The sequence below is a fragment of the Cavia porcellus genome, unplaced genomic scaffold (genome assembly GCF_034190915.1).
Source record: "Cavia porcellus strain 051 isolate PalLab524CR breed Dunkin Hartley unplaced genomic scaffold, mCavPor4.1 scaffold_19, whole genome shotgun sequence".
NCBI classification, from domain to species: Eukaryota; Metazoa; Chordata; class Mammalia; order Rodentia; family Caviidae; genus Cavia; species Cavia porcellus.
In genome coordinates, this window is record NW_026947502.1 from 43,312,942 (window position 1) to 43,330,148 (window position 17,207).

Below are 17,207 nucleotides of genomic sequence, written 5' to 3' on the forward strand. Positions count from 1 at the left end.
CTTATTAGGCATTTCAGATTCTCTGAATGGGCAGGGGTCCCCATTTCCTCGCAGGGCACATGAGAACAGTCCCTACCTGTAGCTGCCCTGTAGCAGTGTATGGTGGCACTGGCTGGGAGACGTGCTTTGAAAACTATTCAGTGCAAAGCCTCGGCAGGTCCAATCCAGAGTTCAGAGCCTGTGGCCCCCATGTTTTAGGCTACCTAGTGTCTATGTAGGAGCTGATGGGTGTGGGAGAAAGCAATCATAATCCCCCACAAATCCCAGTCAGGGGAGCACTGGATGTTTTGCCCTTGGGCAGGACAATGGAGGGCACCTGCTTTAATAGCCACTCAGTCATCAAGAGAGCCCGGGTTGCCCCTCCCCCACCAACTGCATCGACCCCTCAGGCAGCAGACAGCCATCAGTTCCAATTATTGGCTGACATTGCACTGCCCCCAGATCTAGGGTGGCCAGGCGCATGGGCTGCATAGCTCTGGCTACACTGGAAATCTTAGCTCAGCCGTGAAGCAGTGACCTTGAGTTTACCCTCTTTGCTCCAAGCTACTCAATGGGCTGGACACAGAGGGATAGGGAGGCAGGCCTGCCCAGTGGGCATATGCCTGCAGTCACACACACTCCAGGTGAGGACACATGGTCACAATACATTCTTGACCACCTGGTCTGATGTTGACTAAGACCTACCCCTGCCATTTTAATGGGCTCCTCACTGGGTTAGACAGAAATCTCATGACACCCATCTCCCTTTCTCCTCCCCAGCCCCAGCAGGGCCCACAAACCATACACAGGGCAGACAGGCTCTGTAATGGGCAGGGGGTCCTGGACCCAGCCCCTGTGGCCTTTTGGGAAGAGCACTGGGCTGAGGTGAGCAGAGGCTATAGACTCTGAGCCTGAACTAGGACAAGGGAGTACTGTCTTTGCAGGTGCAGGCCTGAGGACACACAAGGACAATGGGTGGCCACAGGCACTGCCAGTGGGCAAAGGTGCTTAGTGTGCCCAGCTAGGATGTATGTCCAGTGAAGTAAGGTACTAAGGGCAAAAGAAACTAGAACTCATGCAGGTGGACTCAGGTGGAGATGGGGTGGCCCACTCTCTGCCCTGTCTTATTTCTATGCCCCCTAACCTCAGTGACACTGAACTGTACAACTGGTGGAGTGGGATGTAGGACTGGGTTGGTGCGTGCATGGTCGCTGCAGGTGACTGGAAAGCTGAGAAAGTGAGAAGGAATGGAGCCCTGAACTCCCCAGCCCAGCACTCACCTCCACACAGACACATAGATGATGACCAGCATGAGTAGGGTGAGTGAGGACACGCCACAGCCCACGATGAGCGTCACAGATGGCACAGTCGCCTTCTCCATTGTCTGTGATGCCACAGAGATCACACAAATGAGAAGTGATGCACTGGTCAGTGGAGAGCCAGGCAGTCACCAAGGTTACTTGGTGAAGCCCCAGGGCTCCAGTCTGTCCCTGACAGCTCCAGGGAGAAGGCTGCTGCCCCTAGACTCCAGCGGCATCAGGACTTTCTCTGCTGGATTCTCCCTGCAGAGAACTCATGCACCTTGCTGAGTGCTCTGCCTACCATTTGCCAAGCCCAGAAATAAGCCCTCTGCCCCATCATGTCATGGACCTCCAACCCAGGGAGGCACATCCACATCATAGCACAGTCAAAGAGGCTGAGGCCCAGCCTGGTCCCTAGGACAGCTCTTAGCCTCTGACCCTGAAGCCCTAGGGGTGGGAGGACATGCCGGGGGGAGACATTCTGAGGGTGGGGAGACACACCTGAGCTCCTATCTCCACAGCTGTAGCTCACATCACTGGGCATCCAACTCTTGCCCCTACTCCTCTTCCCTGCCTGATGTTCCTCTCATATCCCACTTAAGATCTACACCTCCCTCCAGCAGATGACTCCCATTTCTTTCCTTATCTCAGCTGTATCCTCACTGCTTAGCTCACAGTCATTTCTGCCTCCCTGCAAAGGCCACTAAGTGGCTGCTTGTTCCCACCACAAGGCCACTGCACCAGCGATGCCCTCTGCCTGGCACACTTCCCTTCATGTGGCTGGTGTCTTGGTCAGCTGGATCACAGCTCACTTCATCCTACGTGAGCCCACCCACACCACCTCCCTACCATGTGCAAAGCACAACCCTAAGCAGCCAGGCAGTCCAGGGGTGTGTTTGTCTTCATCAATGGCAGAGCTACTGTCCACACCAAGCACCGCAAAAGGAATCACAGAAAGCTCTGTGGTCCCCTTTCCAGCCTTCTGCCACCGGCTCTCAGAAAATGAGGATGTGACTCAGGAGCTAGACAGGAAGGCAGGCCTAGACAGGACAGATTTCCTATGGGTCCTCAGCCCAAAAGCAGGACTGTTCTAGACCCATGGAGTAGCTCTCAGAGCCCTGTGTACGCCTGTCACACTGCAGAATGTGACTCCCAGCCACAGGCCCTGAGGCCTTCTTTCCCTGAATGGGGCTTTTAGCCTTCTCAGGTCCCCAAAGCACCTCCACACTCTACCCACTCTTCTTGTCTCTTCTGTCCGAAATTGTGCTGTGACCTCCACCTGCTCACATCCTGTTCCTCGACCCAGCGCTTTTCTTCCCCACATGGTAAGCAGCACCTCCTCCTGGAAAGACTCTTTTTCCCTGGCCCTGCTGGGTGTCACCGTGACTAAGCCTATGACTGCTATCATTCCACAGGTCCAGCTTAGTGTGCTTAGTGGTGAGTAAAGATGTGAGAGGCATGACCTGGGGGAATAGAGAGTTGTCCAAGGCCACCCAGGCTTCTAAGCACAGGATGGAACAACAGTGCAACAAAAGCCTGACATGCACAAACCTACATCTGCAGAGCTGAGGATTCTAGGAGGGGAGCTGTGGCCAAGAGTTTTACCTCTGGCACCAGGACACCTCAGAACTTGCTGCGGAGCCTCAGCATCCATCTTGGAACTTGTTAAGGAGCCTTGGTGCTCACCTGTCCCAAGCCCTGATTCCCTGGGAGCTGCTTCACTCCCATGTCTTAGGTGGGGACACCCAGGTGGGCCATGCTCAGCAGTAAGTCTTTTGGACATGGCAGAGCCCCATGCACTCGAAGTTAGCCCTCCTGCCACACAGACACACCCTGCCTGAAGTGTTCCTTCAACCTCAGACTCAGCACCTCAGCACCTGCCGCCCACTACTCTGCAAAGCCTCAGGCTTTAGTCACCACACCCTGACCGAATGCTGACCTAGACAGACTGAATCTGCTTTTTATTTGCTCTGAGCTGTGTCTTTGCTGCTCTGAGAGGTGGCTGGCCTGGGGCTCCAACCTCCGATGACATGGACCACACACCTGACATCTCACAGAAGCACAGACACACAAAGGGCACAAGCACTACCTCCTGGGCCTGCACCACACTGGATTCTTGGAGTGTGCTCAGCACCTTTGCTACAACTGTGCCTCCTTTGGAATAAGGCTTACTCCTTCCGGAGCAAAGGTGCTGCTATCCTCCAGGGTGATTCTCTAATGACCCCAGACTCAGGCCAGGTGGTGTCTTCCACTTCAGCTGTCTCCACCAGGGCTGTGAGGCTGAGAAGGACAGCTCTGAATCCCCAGAGGGGCTGTGCTCAGACCCTACTTCCACTCAAAGTCCTCTGGGATCAGAGTTCCATTGTATTGTGACTATGGGAGATCAGGTTAACAGGGCTATGTATGGGGAGGGTGGCCCCAACAAATGTTCCAAGACCCTGAGCAGGTCAAATGATTTGTACCTGTGCCATGGCTGACTCTAGTCCTGACTTCTGTGGCCATCTGCCTCGTCTGCCCTCATTAGACCTGGCAGCTACCAGCCCACCCACCTGCCTGCCTGCCTGCCTGCCCTTTGCTCCTCTCCACCTGGCTCATGGTTCCTTCTGACAGAAGGGGACAGGCAGAACCTGGAGGTTCAGGGTGCTCATCAGGAAGACTGGACCAAAAACCTCAAGGGTAGGAGACTGGTCCCAACTTCCAGAGAGGAGGCAGAATCAGGCTGGTCACCTGTTGGACACCAGCTTCCATGCCAAGCTCACTACAGCCCCAGGGCCTTTGCACAGGTTGCTCTTGTGCCCATGTGCTTTCCTGACCTTCTGTGGCTGGTCTTTCTCCCATTTCTCACAGAAGCCCTCCTGAGCCAGCTCTTGTTGCTCTGCATGGACAAAAATACTATCACTTGCCTCTCCAGTGTCCTGAGCCCCTCACCCCACTAACAGCTTTTCTTGTTTACATAGTTTCTGTCTGTTCCCACCACATGAACTTCCTACTCCCAATTTTCTCCCAAGTCCTCTATACACCTTATGTCTCTAGGGACTGACTTCCATTCCCAGTGTCCACCTTTCCCTATCACTCATCCAACTCCACCCAGTACCACAAAAGTAACCCAACTCCAGCAGTAGACTATGTCCTGAACTCTGTCACAGTCCGGGCTCCTCACCAGGTTGCACCTTGACCACTGAGTCAAGCTACAAGCTAACTCCTGTCCTAAGTCACAAGCTGAGCCTTGGGCTCAGTCACATTCTGAGCCCTGATGCAGGTCACACTGTGTCTTGATCTTGGGCTGGTTTTGGTCATATGTCAACCTAATCTGATCACATCCTGAGCCCAATCCCAGCTGCACACAGAACCTCGATTCTGCCTACAACCTGCAAGCAGTCTGTGTTCATTATAGAACTAACACCAAGACCTGTGTTCTGCAGACTGTTTACTATATGCTAGGCTGTGTCAAGCGCCATAAATACATCACCCTGTACAATCCCACCACAGCTCCGGGACAGGTGGCCTCATCCCACTCACAGGTGTGACTCAGAGAAGTTACTCAACCTTCCGGCAGCCATGGCCCGAGGTGGCACAGTGCATCTACACCCACACCCTGGCTGCAGGCCCAGCTGAGGGCTCCTGGCTTCACTCTCCAGCCAGCGTTCACTCACTCCAGCTTAAGGGCCATCCCCTGGCACCCCATCTCTCCATCATGCCAGGCCCTTGTTTGAGCAGCCATCCCTTGAGGCCACAGCCTGTGCCCACTCAGTCCCAACTCCCCATGTGCATGCAGTTTACCACCGCCAGCTAAGGTGGGGAGCACAGTCTCTTCACAGATACTTATCAGTTCATCCCTGGCCACCCCCCACACCTACTGGCTGGCTGTTCTTCCTTCATTCCTGCCAGGATCCCTGGCGCACCAGGACCCCAGCAACACCCCCCCAATTCCTCCTCTTCAAGTCCCCTCTACCTTACCCCATCCCTGGCCTTGCCAGAAATGCTCACATCTCTGCCTCTCTACCTCCTAGAACCACACCTGTCTCCCACACTGTTGACAGTCGCCTGCCTTTCCACTCTTCCTGGGATGGCCATCACTCCTCCTCACAAAGCTCAGCTGGTGAACTCCTGTGTACCCAGTATGACCACTCTCCAAGCCTCATCATGGGGAACTGAGGGGCAAGGAAGCTGATGTACTCCAGGGTTGAACCTAGCCCTCCCTCCACCAGCTGTGATGCCTCAGGTCTGTCTGAGTGCCTGTCTGCGATCTGCACTGATCCTGGCCCCGTCAGCTGACCACTCAGCAATGTCAGGCCAGAAATGGTCCGAGTAAAGAGGTGAGGGCCTCTGGTGTTTCGCACTGGGAGCCCAAATGGAGCCAAACACAGTCTGGTGCAAGAAAGTCACAGAGTACAGCAGAGCCAACCACTATCTCATCTTACAGATAAGGAAACTGAGTCTTGGTCCCAAGCCTAGTGCATGTCTCTGTGCCAGCTGATGCACCCTTAACTTCAGCTGCTCTGTCTGAGATATGAAGAGATGGTGACCAATATGCCCCTGCTGGTGCTTTTCCTTTATGATTCCTTGCTTTGATGCTAGAAACTCCCCACGCCCTTTGGTAGCCATGTGGGCTCATTCCCAACAGGCCCTGGCTCCTGAGCATCACACTCCGCCACTACCATGCTCAGGGTTCTGCCCTCACCCATAGTGTTCTCACATCCAGTTCTGGGCACAAAAACCCCTCTCATTTTACATGGGGAAATCGAGACTCAGACGCATAGCCCAGGGCCACAGGATGCAAAGGCAAGCCTACATTTCCAGACCCTAATGCCGGCCTCCCATGGTGCAACCTGGGCTGGGAAAAGGGAATGGGATGGCCACCCACCCTTCCTACTTGGTCCCCACACCCCTCAGAATAGTAGTCATGGTGATCATGGCGGGGCCTGGGGCTGCCCAGGCCAGTCCTGTAGGGCTCCAGGAAAGCCGTGCAAGGGAAAGCCTGATGCTTTCCTGTCAGCAGCCATCTAGCAACACGCCACTTCTTCCAGGGAGGTGCTACCTGGCTATCACCTAGGTCCTGTCCACAGAATCAGCAACAACTGAGGTCTTGCCTACAGGGCTGCCTGACAGGAGGGTGGGCATATTGGGGTCAGGGCCAAGGGCAAAGACCTCTGTTCTAATCCAGATGTACCCCATGTCCTCTCCTCCCCAGAGCTTAGTTTCCTCACCTGTCAACAAAGGATACCACCAATGGCAATGATCTATCAGATCCCATCCTGCCCGATCCTATGCAGACCCCAACAGATAGCACTGTCCATTGTCCATTTTACCCAGTTTCTAAAGAACAAAGGGATAGTGGGATGTTTTTGAGGCCTGGCACTGTTTTCCCCATGGAACCTGCTTCTACCAGGCAGGCTATCTATCCTCAACATCCAGGGAAGCCACATCCCCTTCTCCGCCTGCTCTCCATGCTAAGGATGGGGCCTTTCCACATACAGTCTGGACTGTCCCTCCTCTCCGCAACACAGGTCCCTATTCTTGTCTCCTGTAGCTTGCTGCTAAGGGCTTGCCTGCCAGGTGACCCTGTATAGCCTGGGCCTTCCTGGGGCTGGTGAGGAGGCTTGGTGGCCCTGGGCTGGGACTAGCACCCAGAGCCCTGCCAGCAGGCTGGCCCCACATCCTGTTACCATGGAAACTGTCAGCCCCCACAAGAATCCCAGAAACAAAAAGGAGGCCCCTGAGACTGGGGGCTGCCTGGGGATTAGAGCCAGGCCCAGCAGCCTTGGGGACACAGTCGCCTCCATAGACAAGCCTCCACTTAACAGTGGGTCCCAAAGGGCTCACAGAAGGTGGCAGCTTCTGGTCCCAGTCCTTGGCAGGTCAGGGGACCAAGAGACAGGGTATGCACAGGCCTGGCTTCCCCCATCCAGAGTTCAGGACCAGGTATCCCCGGCTCCCAGGGGCAGCTCTCTTCAAGGTCCCCGTCAACACTAAGTGGACAAGGGATGCACCATCAGGCAGGCACTTCCCAGGGATCTTCAACTCCATACTGCCCAGGCCGGGGGCTCGCATTCATGCTCTCCAGGGAAAATGGGCAGCTGCCAGGCAGAGACCCCCAAGCACCAGAAAAGTAGGCAGCCTCCCCCCACAGCTGTTCCCGTGCACTGTCGCTCCCTCCCCACCCCACTCCCACCATCCCCACCGGGGTCTCACCGCGTCAGCGCTGAGCTGCGCTAAGATGGCGAAGGTGGAGAGCCGGTCACACAGGCAGCGCGTCCGGAGGGCGTCGAGGGGCACCGTGCGGCAGCCGCGCCACGACCACGGCCCAAGCTGCGGGGGGGCGGAGGAGGAGGAGGGTCTGGGGGCGGCGGGACACGGGGGAAACAGGCAGCGTCAGCGGCGGCGGCCCGCGGGGGCCCCGAGCGCCGCCCGCCCCTGAGCAGGCAGCCGCGCGCGCCCCGCCGCCGCCAGGCCCCGCTGCCCAGGCGCCCATGGCCGCCCGCCCGCCGTCCCTGCCGCGCGCCCGAGCCGCGGAGAGCAACCCGCGGGAGCGCGGGGCGCGGGCGCAGAGTGGAGGGCGGGGTTGGCCCCGCGCCCGGACGCCCCGCCTGCGGGAGGGGCGACCCGTTGAGAGGGGGCGACCGCAAGGGCGCGGAGCGCACGTGCAGCGCTGGGGTGCTGCGGACCTGTGGGCCGGCGAGGGACCACTGCGGAACGCCCAGCCCCATTGCCCAGGGCGACCGCTGGAGCTGGTGACCTTGGGACTGCTCCATCCCCCCTCTGCATCCGCCTCCCCCCCACACCCGGCTGTCGGCCCCCGTTGTCTGACGCTCCTCTAGAGGACAGACATAGCCCTCCCCGCAGGGAGGCGGCCCGAGGCCAGCCGGAAACTTGTCTCTGAGACCTGACCCAGGCCCCCCCTGCTGTCTGACACTGGCCCGTTCCCATTTCAGCAAAAGGACTTGCTGCTTCTTGATGCACCAGGAACTGAGCGGCTGGCAAATCACTCCTCCTCTGCTGCCTTGCCACTGCGCCTCATCCCCCAGATTCCTGGCAGCCTTATCCAGAGTTTGCCTGTACTCTCCCGTGACTGTGGCTCCTGCAGACAGTGCCCAAGGAGGGCCTCTCTGAGCAATTCTATTTGACCCTCAGGGGCCCACCAGGTGGAGATGGAGAGGTGCATCCTGGGGACCTGCCCTGCAGGAACCACAGCTGGGAGTGGTGGTCAAAAGGCCAGCAAGCCCTCACTTCTCCCTAAGGCAGTGGGACCCAGCACCTGCCCCAGGCCTGCAGGACATGAACCCAGGGTCTCCTCTGCACTGTGAATCTTACACAGCTGGCCTCAGAGTCCTCAAGCTATGCTTTCCACCCAAACCAGCCACACAGGACAGATCACAGGTGCCCCTTCTGCTCACCTCACTGTACCAATTAGAATTTGAAATGTAAGGAACCTTGCAGTTACAGTGTGCACCAGCAATCTATCTAGCACTCTCCCTGTCCCCCACTCAACCTCCGAGAGGCTCCTCTGATCAGACACCTGATTCCAGACATACCTTAGCCGCAGCCTAGCTGCATGACCTTGGGAAGCTACCTAGACCCCCTGGCTTCACCTTCCTCCTAAAAGGGGAGGTGGGGCAGGGGCTAGAGTGCATGCTAGTGCCTAAGAACACCCAACAGATTTCCTTGGCTGTGGGTAGCTTTCTCCACTCTGTTCTTGGCAGCCCAGGTCAGCATCAGCAGGTTGTGCTGTGATTTTGGCCCATGGAGAAAGGATCTGCTCTGGGCAGGCAGGTGGGGTGTGGGGGATTAGTATCTGCTTTTCACTAAGATTCCCCTGCCTCCTTAGAAGGACTTGCTCCAGAAAGCAGCACCATGACCCTACATCCCAGGCAAGGCAGGACCAGGAAGAGGGCCAGAACTTGGGTGCTGTAGGGTTGGTTTGGACTCTGTGACTCCAGGAGCACCCCTCCTCTTTTAGCCTATCTGCTTACCCTAAAATGCAATGCCAGGCCAAGGCAGGGCTTGGAGCCTAGAGTCCCTCAAAGGCCTCACTTCCCAGAGAAAGAATACTCTAGGAGTGCAGGCTGAGCTCTCAGGGATGCCTCTGTCTGAGCCTTCTGGACTCACTCTGTCTCAAACCTCACAAACCCCAAGGGCATCCCAGACACTGAGCCCCCCTGACAAGTCCCCCCAGACTCCATGCACTGCGATGGAGGCCTGCCTGAGCTTGTGCCCTTTGTCCCTAGCACAAGATGCCCTGAAGTCAAACCCTCAAGGCAGAGACCCCTTCACTGTGCCCCTGTGAATGTGCAGGTCCTGCTGATCAAAGGATAGGCAGATCTGGAAGTACTATAGAACAGGGAGGAAGAGTGGGTTATCCCTGGAAATTCCTGGAATCTGACTGATGTCACACTCCTCATAGGTTTTATAAGGTGACACTCAGATGTGCCAGGCATGACCCTTTCACCCTCTCCCTTTATCTTCCTTCCCCTGCAGGGCAGCAGCCTCCAAGCCTTGGCTGATTACAACCCTCCCTTGTGCCCGAGGTGCCATGGTGGAAGTCCAGTGCCCATAGGCCTCAGATCAGATACAAATGGCCAGCTCAGCCTGACCAGAAGACTCCAAAGTGCCTGAGTTCCAGGAAAGTCCTGCACACTGGTTCATTGCGCTTGGTGCTGGGTTCAAATTTCTGTTTTGAAATGCTCAAGCCAGGCATACGCACCCTCACTCTGAGATTCAGCCATCTAACCTGCCTGGGTGTTACTGGGAGGGATCTGAAGGGGACAGCACCCCACAGGCTGGGGTGAGGGTAGCCAGACTGGCTAGCATCAGCAGCCGGGCAGGTTCTCAGCCACAGTGGCTCTGTAGAGTGTCAAGCTGGCACTGCCAGCCACCACCATTTGGGAGAGAGGCCAGCCTGGGAGCTGGTGGCTGGCCCTGGAGCTCTTGCTGTGGCATCAATTACTTGATTAGTCTTCCGGAGGCAATGGAGGGTGAGGGGCTTCTAACCTGTTGAGGGGTTATTCAAGGGTTAAGAAAGTGCCTGCCTCTGTGTGGTGCAGAGGAGCTGGCTATCTTGTAAATTGTGCAGGGGCATCTGAGTATGGGCACTGGCACCCACATGGACCCTGCAGGACTAGTCATGTAGATGCCTCAGCCTTCCACCCCTCCAACAGGCTCATCAACTTGCACCCAAGGAGCACCCTCAGCCTTCTAACACGTATCCCATGAGGGCCTCTCCTCACCCTTCCCTTTACTCCATCCTGGGCTAAGGCTTCCTATGCATTTTGTCATTTGTTTTCTGCAACAACCCTCAAGTCAGCATTATAAATAAAGAAACCAAGGCTCTGAGAGGTGGTTGCCCAAGGCTACACAGCAAGATAATAGCAAGGGCTCAGTTCTAGCTCTTGTCCACCTGCCTCCCACTAGGTGAGCAACAGCTGCAAGGATTAAGCACAGGGACCCTCAAGGGCATCCAGGAATCCAGATACAAGAGACTTGCCTCCAGGCCATCTGAGCCATGAAGAGAAGCCAGTCAAGGACAGCTTCCCAGGAGTTATGCAAGCCTTTCTGACAATGCTGGACCTCGGTGGAAGACTGATCTTTATTAGTTAGGATGGTGCCTGAGGACCCTCCTGTGTATCTGAAACACATCCCCACCTGAGAAAGGCTGGAAGCCCCCAGCTGGAGAGTATCTTCTGACATCCAGATCCTGAGTCAAAACATCTGGACATTTTTGTCTAATTCTGACTGAAATTTTCCCACTGCAGAGGCACCTGTTCCCATTCTTGCAACACAGGTCATTCTCTCCTCATGCACACAACCACTGCTTCCACACGTGGGAGACCATTTGCCACCTCTTGTCTGAGCTACAGAACTTGGAAGATCTGGGTCACAGAGCCAGGTCCCCCCCTCCTGAGTCCAGACCTGAGAAATCTGGGTCAGTCACACTGCTTCCCTGCAATGGGTCCAGAGAAAGAGAAGCTGGGGGCAGTGACACCTCCTAGGACCAAGACAGATCATAACAGGAGCCCCACCCTGCCTGAGGAGGGGTATGGGCCCCTCAACAGGGATCCAGAGCAAGGATGTGCCTCCCCAAAGTCAGACAGGGCTCCCAGGATGAGTCCAGACACTTCCCACTGCTCTCCAGGTCACAGGTAAGCTGGACCCTGAGGACCTTACTACGTGCCCCACTCCCAGGTCTAGGCCAGCAAACCCAAGGCATAACTTCCTGTCCTGGCTTTGCTACCTCTTCCTGAAGACAGAGCTGCTGCGATGCTCACCAGGGAGCGGGTGCTCAACAGGAATGCACAGATGGGCAAGAAGGGGAGAGGAGCCAGCCTGGCCCCTCTTCAGCACCACCAACCTGTACTGGCCACACCAAAATCAAGTCCTTATGCTTCCTTTACTCCCACGCCACAGCTGACCATCAGTGAGCCACAGCCCTTTTTCTCAGTGCTCTAGTCTGACCACTTTCAGCTTCTGAGGGACCCTGCTCAGACCCTCCACTATTCCCAGCAGCTATAGTCACCAGCCTTGGTCCTGCTGCCAGTGTCTGGCCTCCTCATAGCTCCCAAGTCCTTTCTCACACAGGTCAAAGGCCATACCGTTCCCAAGGACCCTCCAGGGCCTGACCTCAATCTCCATGACTGGACTCGCCTATTTTTCTTGGGCCACACTCGAACCTTGATCCCTGGTGACCCATAGCCCTTTCTACATCCAGCAGTGGTCACAATCCTCACCCTAGTTGAAGACCTTCACTTCATTCACCCTCTGCTCCCAGACAGGCCCACTGCCTCATCCCCTAGTCCAAGATGTGATGGTTCAGAGGCAACCTCAGCTGGCCTATGGGAGGTTTCAGCCTTGCTTTCAATCAGGAAGCCCCCACAAGGTACCTCCTGCATAGCCCAGGCCAGTGGGAGCCAAGGAGTTGAGAGACACCAGGGGGCCATGCAGTCAGCCTCAGCTGCCCTCCTCATCCAGTACCCAGGAGAGCAGCAAAGCCCTGTAAGGGAGAGTGAGCAGCAGGGCCTAGCCTCCCTCCCAGCTACCTACATGGCTCAGTGGTCTCCCTGTGCAGTGGGTACCCCCAACTGCACGTGTTCAAAGAGGGACAGAGTTACACAGGGCCACATGCTCCAGGAACACTGGGACAGTAACACAGAGGGTGCACCAATACTCCCCACCCGCCTACCACACCAGGGCCTTCACTGCAGCACGACGCCTCCTGCAGCCCACGAAGCAGGTGCTATTATGGGCCTCTGCACCATTGGGGTCCCTTTGAATTTGATGGGCTAATTCACACTCCAATGTAAATGACTCACAGAGTGTCCTCCCACACAGCAGAAAGGAGCCATGAGTGGGCACAGCACGCCCCAGCAAGGGATCTCAGGCGCTGGCAGGGGGTGGGAATGGTGCCTCTGCCAACAAGGGTTTCTGGAGCCCCTGGAAACTTGGAACCTCACCCTGGAGATCCTTCACAAGCTGGACTTGACCTTTACTCTTGAAATCAACTCTCACTCTATTTCTGCCCAGGCACCATCCCCACACAGTCACGCTTTGTCCATCAGGAGAACCCCCAAACTAACTACTAACCCCTTACCCCAGATCAAGACTCGTGGTGGTGCTGCTGCTGCCTTCAGAAAAGCTCTCAAATGGCCTCCTTCACTTCCAGCTCATCTTGTGGCCAGTGTGGCAGAGTTGCAGGGTTTGACTCAGGAGCTCAGCAAAGAGGGTATTACATGGAACTTTGGCTCTGTGACCTTCCCTCTGCCTGACTTGAGTTTTTTGGAGTTTCAGCTGTCAGGCAAGATGCACGTTGCCTCAGGCTTGGTGTTCTTGCTGGCAGCCTAGTGCCCAGGGCCTTTCTCCAGTCTGGCCCTGCTGGAGCCCCAGTCAGCATGATAGGCCCATGATAGGGCCTTCAGAGCTTCTTAGTTTCCACCATGCCAGATGCCAATCTCCTTATTCCTGCCTGGCGCCAGCCATGCTGAGTCAAGGCTTTTAGTCACAGACCTCCCTCAACTGGGTGCCCACCCTCCTAGTCCAGAGATGCCTCATGACCCAGCCAGTCTCTAGAAACAGAAGCCAAGGGCTGTTTGTCTGGCAGAGCAGGACTCCTGTGGGCAGTGGAACATGGGGCTTCCAGCATAGCACAAAAGCTGTCTGGCCTGGTGCACTGGTGTCCGGCTGCTGGCTCACCAGCCCAGAGGCCCACATTCCAACCACCTGTCCTGGGCTCAATCTGGCTGCACCTGGCTTGTCCATACTCTGCCAGCCAAGAAACTACTGCTCAGAAACCCACTCCCATACTTCAGCTGCTGGTACCCAGGTAGAAGGGCAAGGGGACAGTGTTTCTACTCACCCAGCAAGCACCTCCTGGCCAGTGGGCACCCGGAACCGTACTGCGCTGGCTCTCGCAGATCAAAACCTCACAGCCCACTGCAGCCAGCCCAGCCTTGTCTGCTTCAATATCCATTCCCTGTCTGCTTATGCGCTCTTCCTCTGGTGTCCCCACCTTGGCTGATCCTTATATGTCAGCTGCAGTCTGGCTGATTATTGGGTCATGGTGGTCCTGCTTTCCATGGATGAGTACAGGTTGAAAATTTTCCTCAGAACTGACCTTGCTTCCAGCATCTCCTTATGTCACCACAACCTCCAACCTTACAATGACCACTGAAGTCATCACCATCATGGTCACCAGCATTACACTGCTAACAACATCCCTACCACATCACTACTGCCAATACCTCCATCATCAGCAACACCAGCACCATCATCTCCAATTCTACCGTCACCACTCCAACACCATTATCATTACCACCAACATTAACATCACACTGTCAACACCAGCATCAACAGTACCATCACTGCCACCTTTGCACTGCTAGTAACACCATCATTACTACTGCAGCGCCACTGGCAACACTATCAACACCACACAATTACCCACACTGTTACCACGATCACTACGTTATGGTTATCGATACCACCACTATTACCACCATCATTATCACATTACCATCTCCATTGCTAATGCTATGATCAGTAGCACTAACACCACAAACATTACCATCACTGTCTTCACCTCATTACCACCACTAACACCATCCTCAAGACCAACACCGTAAGTGACACTTCCCTCACTGTTACCACCAGCAACCATACTACCAACAGCAACACTACCATCATAAACAGCCTAACTGCTACTACCACCATCACTGACACCCTCAGCATCAACAGCATTTGTTAGTGTTACAACACCATCATCACCACTACAAATAACACCATCAACATCATCATCACCAAGACCTTTACAACACCCTCATCACTACTATCAACCCCATCATCACTCCTGACAGTGTCTACCACACATCAGTTACCAGTGCTTTTATCACAGCATCGCTACCACCCGCATCCACAGCACAGTACTTACCACACCATCATCACAGCCCTCACCGTTGCAACTGTCTCTTCATGGTCCCCACACTTGGCACCTGCTCACACATGGTTCTCATGCTACTTGCACTTGAGCAACATCACCATGGCCTCATCACCGCCGCCATCTGCACCTCAGTAGAACCAGCTCTGTTACTGTCACAAGGACTGATGCCAGCACCAGCTTGACAATCACTGTCAGCAGCACTAAACAAGCCATCTTTTAAGCCTCATGGCCAGGACACAGTTCGGGCTAATCTGCTGCCCCATCAGCACACAACTGGACCCATGCATCGTATCTTCACTTGCCATACCTCGACTACTGGGCCTCATCCACCTCATCCCAAAGACCCAGCTACCTCAAAGTCCTCTCACCCTTCTCCTCCCTGCAGGTCCCTCCACATCCAAGACAGAAGGAAAACAGACATCCGTGTCAACTCTGCTATCCTCCCTGATACTTTGGAAGTCTTTCCTTGTGTCCACCCCCAGCCCTGCCTTCCTGCAACCAAAACAGTCGGTGGCTACTCTGAATCCCACCACTGAGTGTCTGGGTGGTGGGTTCTAACTAAGAATTCTGCTGTGGCAAGTGAACAACTGCCACCCATTCCCAGGTATCTCTATGGCCGTGCCCTGAAGCCACACTCACCCACCTCTGTCATGGTTATTCAAAGTTGCTGGAGCCATTTGGATGTGCGATATCTTGATGGGATCAAGATCACGAGCCTGCTGTGGGGACCTGGGCAAGCCATCCTTTCAGTGCAAACTTGCTATATGCAGCCTGGCCTTCCTGGGCTGATCAGAGCTGGCAGCTGCAAGGAGTTTGTGGTGGAGGGCCTGGTACACAGTAGGTACCCAGGAAGTCCTGCTGCTCCCTTCCACATACCCTCACCCCAATTCTACCGCAACTTGGTCACCCCCATAGAGAGCTCCCTTCTCTGCATCTTAAAAGGGGTGTGGGGATTTCAGCAAAGAACTAAAGTACCAGCTGCTTCCACCCGTGTGCACTCTGGTCCCTGATCCACATGCCTCCTGAAACACTGGCTCTGCACCACGAGCTCCAGTTGTTCTCTCTCTTGGGTCCTTTGCACATGCTGTGCCTTGGGTCTGGGTTTCCTACGCCCTTTTCTTAAGTGGGCTTCAGCTCTCCTCCTCTCTGGGTGGATCCTCAGGTGGATCCTTCAGCTCTCCTCTTCTCTGGGTGGATCCTCAGGTGGATCCTTCAGCTCTCCTCCTCTCTGGGTGGATCCGCAGGTGATATATGTCCTGATGGCTGGCTTCAAGACTCTGGGAAGCCCTTCTGTTCTGGAGCCTACCTGGCTCCTGTGTCTTAGTGCCCAATATGTCATTCATCCACCATAACAGCCGTTTCAGTTTAGAAACCAAACTCAGGTGACAGAGGGCTACCTGGCGGCCACCTCATGATATAAAACAGAATCACCATGAACCCTGCCCCTACCTATTACTCTCCCTGTTCATGTGCCGGCAAAGTACCTGCCTATAGTGGGCACTGTGAACCACAGGCTCTGCCCTGACACAGCCTTAGTGGGGACCCTAGCCCAGCAACCAGAGGTACAGCAGAGGCTTGGGAAGCAGATAGAGATCCTTGTAGAAGAGGCAGAGAGGGACACTGAGGCAGGCTGTATCTGGCAACATCCTGCTATTCTCTACCTCAAAGCCCCTCCGCAGCCATGCTGCCCTGGTGGGAGCTTTTTCTAGAAGAGAAAAGAGCAAAGGATGGGAATAGAAGGGAAGACAGGGAGAAGGTGACAAGTGAGTGACACAGGAGAAAGCACCGTTGCCTATTATTGGCAGCAGCAGTGTGCAGTTGCCCCAGAGACATCTGATGGGTGCCTGGAGACACCTTTCTGAACTGAGGACAAACACCATCCCTCTCCTTACAGCAGTTTGGAGCCAGGGGCTCAGTGAAAACAGACATGCCCTGGGTTTGCACACTTGGCCTGGGTAAGGCTCTGTATGGATCCCAGAGTGAGGCTGTGGGACCTCATGAATTCCAGCTCCCTGTGTATCCCGGTGCCTACTTCACCTGCACAAAGACCTTTATCCACAGCACAGAATGAGGGGCTCACCATGGCCCAGTCTGCTGTCCTGTTGAGTAGGGACTCTGTGGGGTCTCTGGGGGGAAAGCCCTTGTTATCATGGTCAGAATTTGGCGAATGAGTGAGGGAATGGAGGATTGCGCTCTCAGGCCTCTCTGGTGACCTAGAAAGATGGGCACACTCCAATTCCCTGGGGGTTAATGGTGCGGAGTGGGGGGGGCACCTGCAGGGTCTGGCCACAAATGCAGAAGAAGGAGCCCACGGCAGGGGACAGAGAAGACCAGAGTTCCAGAAGGCCTGCAGGAGTGCTGGGCAGGCGGAAGAGCTGGGTCTTTCCCCAGCTATGTGGTCTCATAAGGGCTGAGGGAGTGCTCTGGTGGGGCTGCCAGCAGGCACAGGCCCCCAAGACTTGTCTGAGCGCATGACTGCAGGATTCCATCCCTCCCCTCCAGCG

The 17,207-nt window shown here is 55.5% G+C and overlaps 1 protein-coding gene across 9 annotated transcripts in view; it reads right to left on the reverse strand.

Annotated features, from left to right (window-relative positions):
• Positions 1 to 17,207, reverse strand: part of Adgrb1 (adhesion G protein-coupled receptor B1) — a 75,967-nt gene that overhangs the window by 18,647 nt on the left and 40,113 nt on the right. For all 9 annotated transcript variants that reach the window (XM_063230971.1, XM_063230973.1, XM_063230972.1 and 6 more), the window contains exons 18-19: positions 7,473 to 7,617; positions 1,260 to 1,363 (exon numbers count right to left, since the gene is read on the reverse strand). In XM_063230971.1, coding sequence (XP_063087041.1) covers positions 1,260 to 1,363; positions 7,473 to 7,617 — 249 coding nt within the window. The remainder of the gene's footprint in view (positions 1 to 1,259; positions 1,364 to 7,472; positions 7,618 to 17,207) is intronic.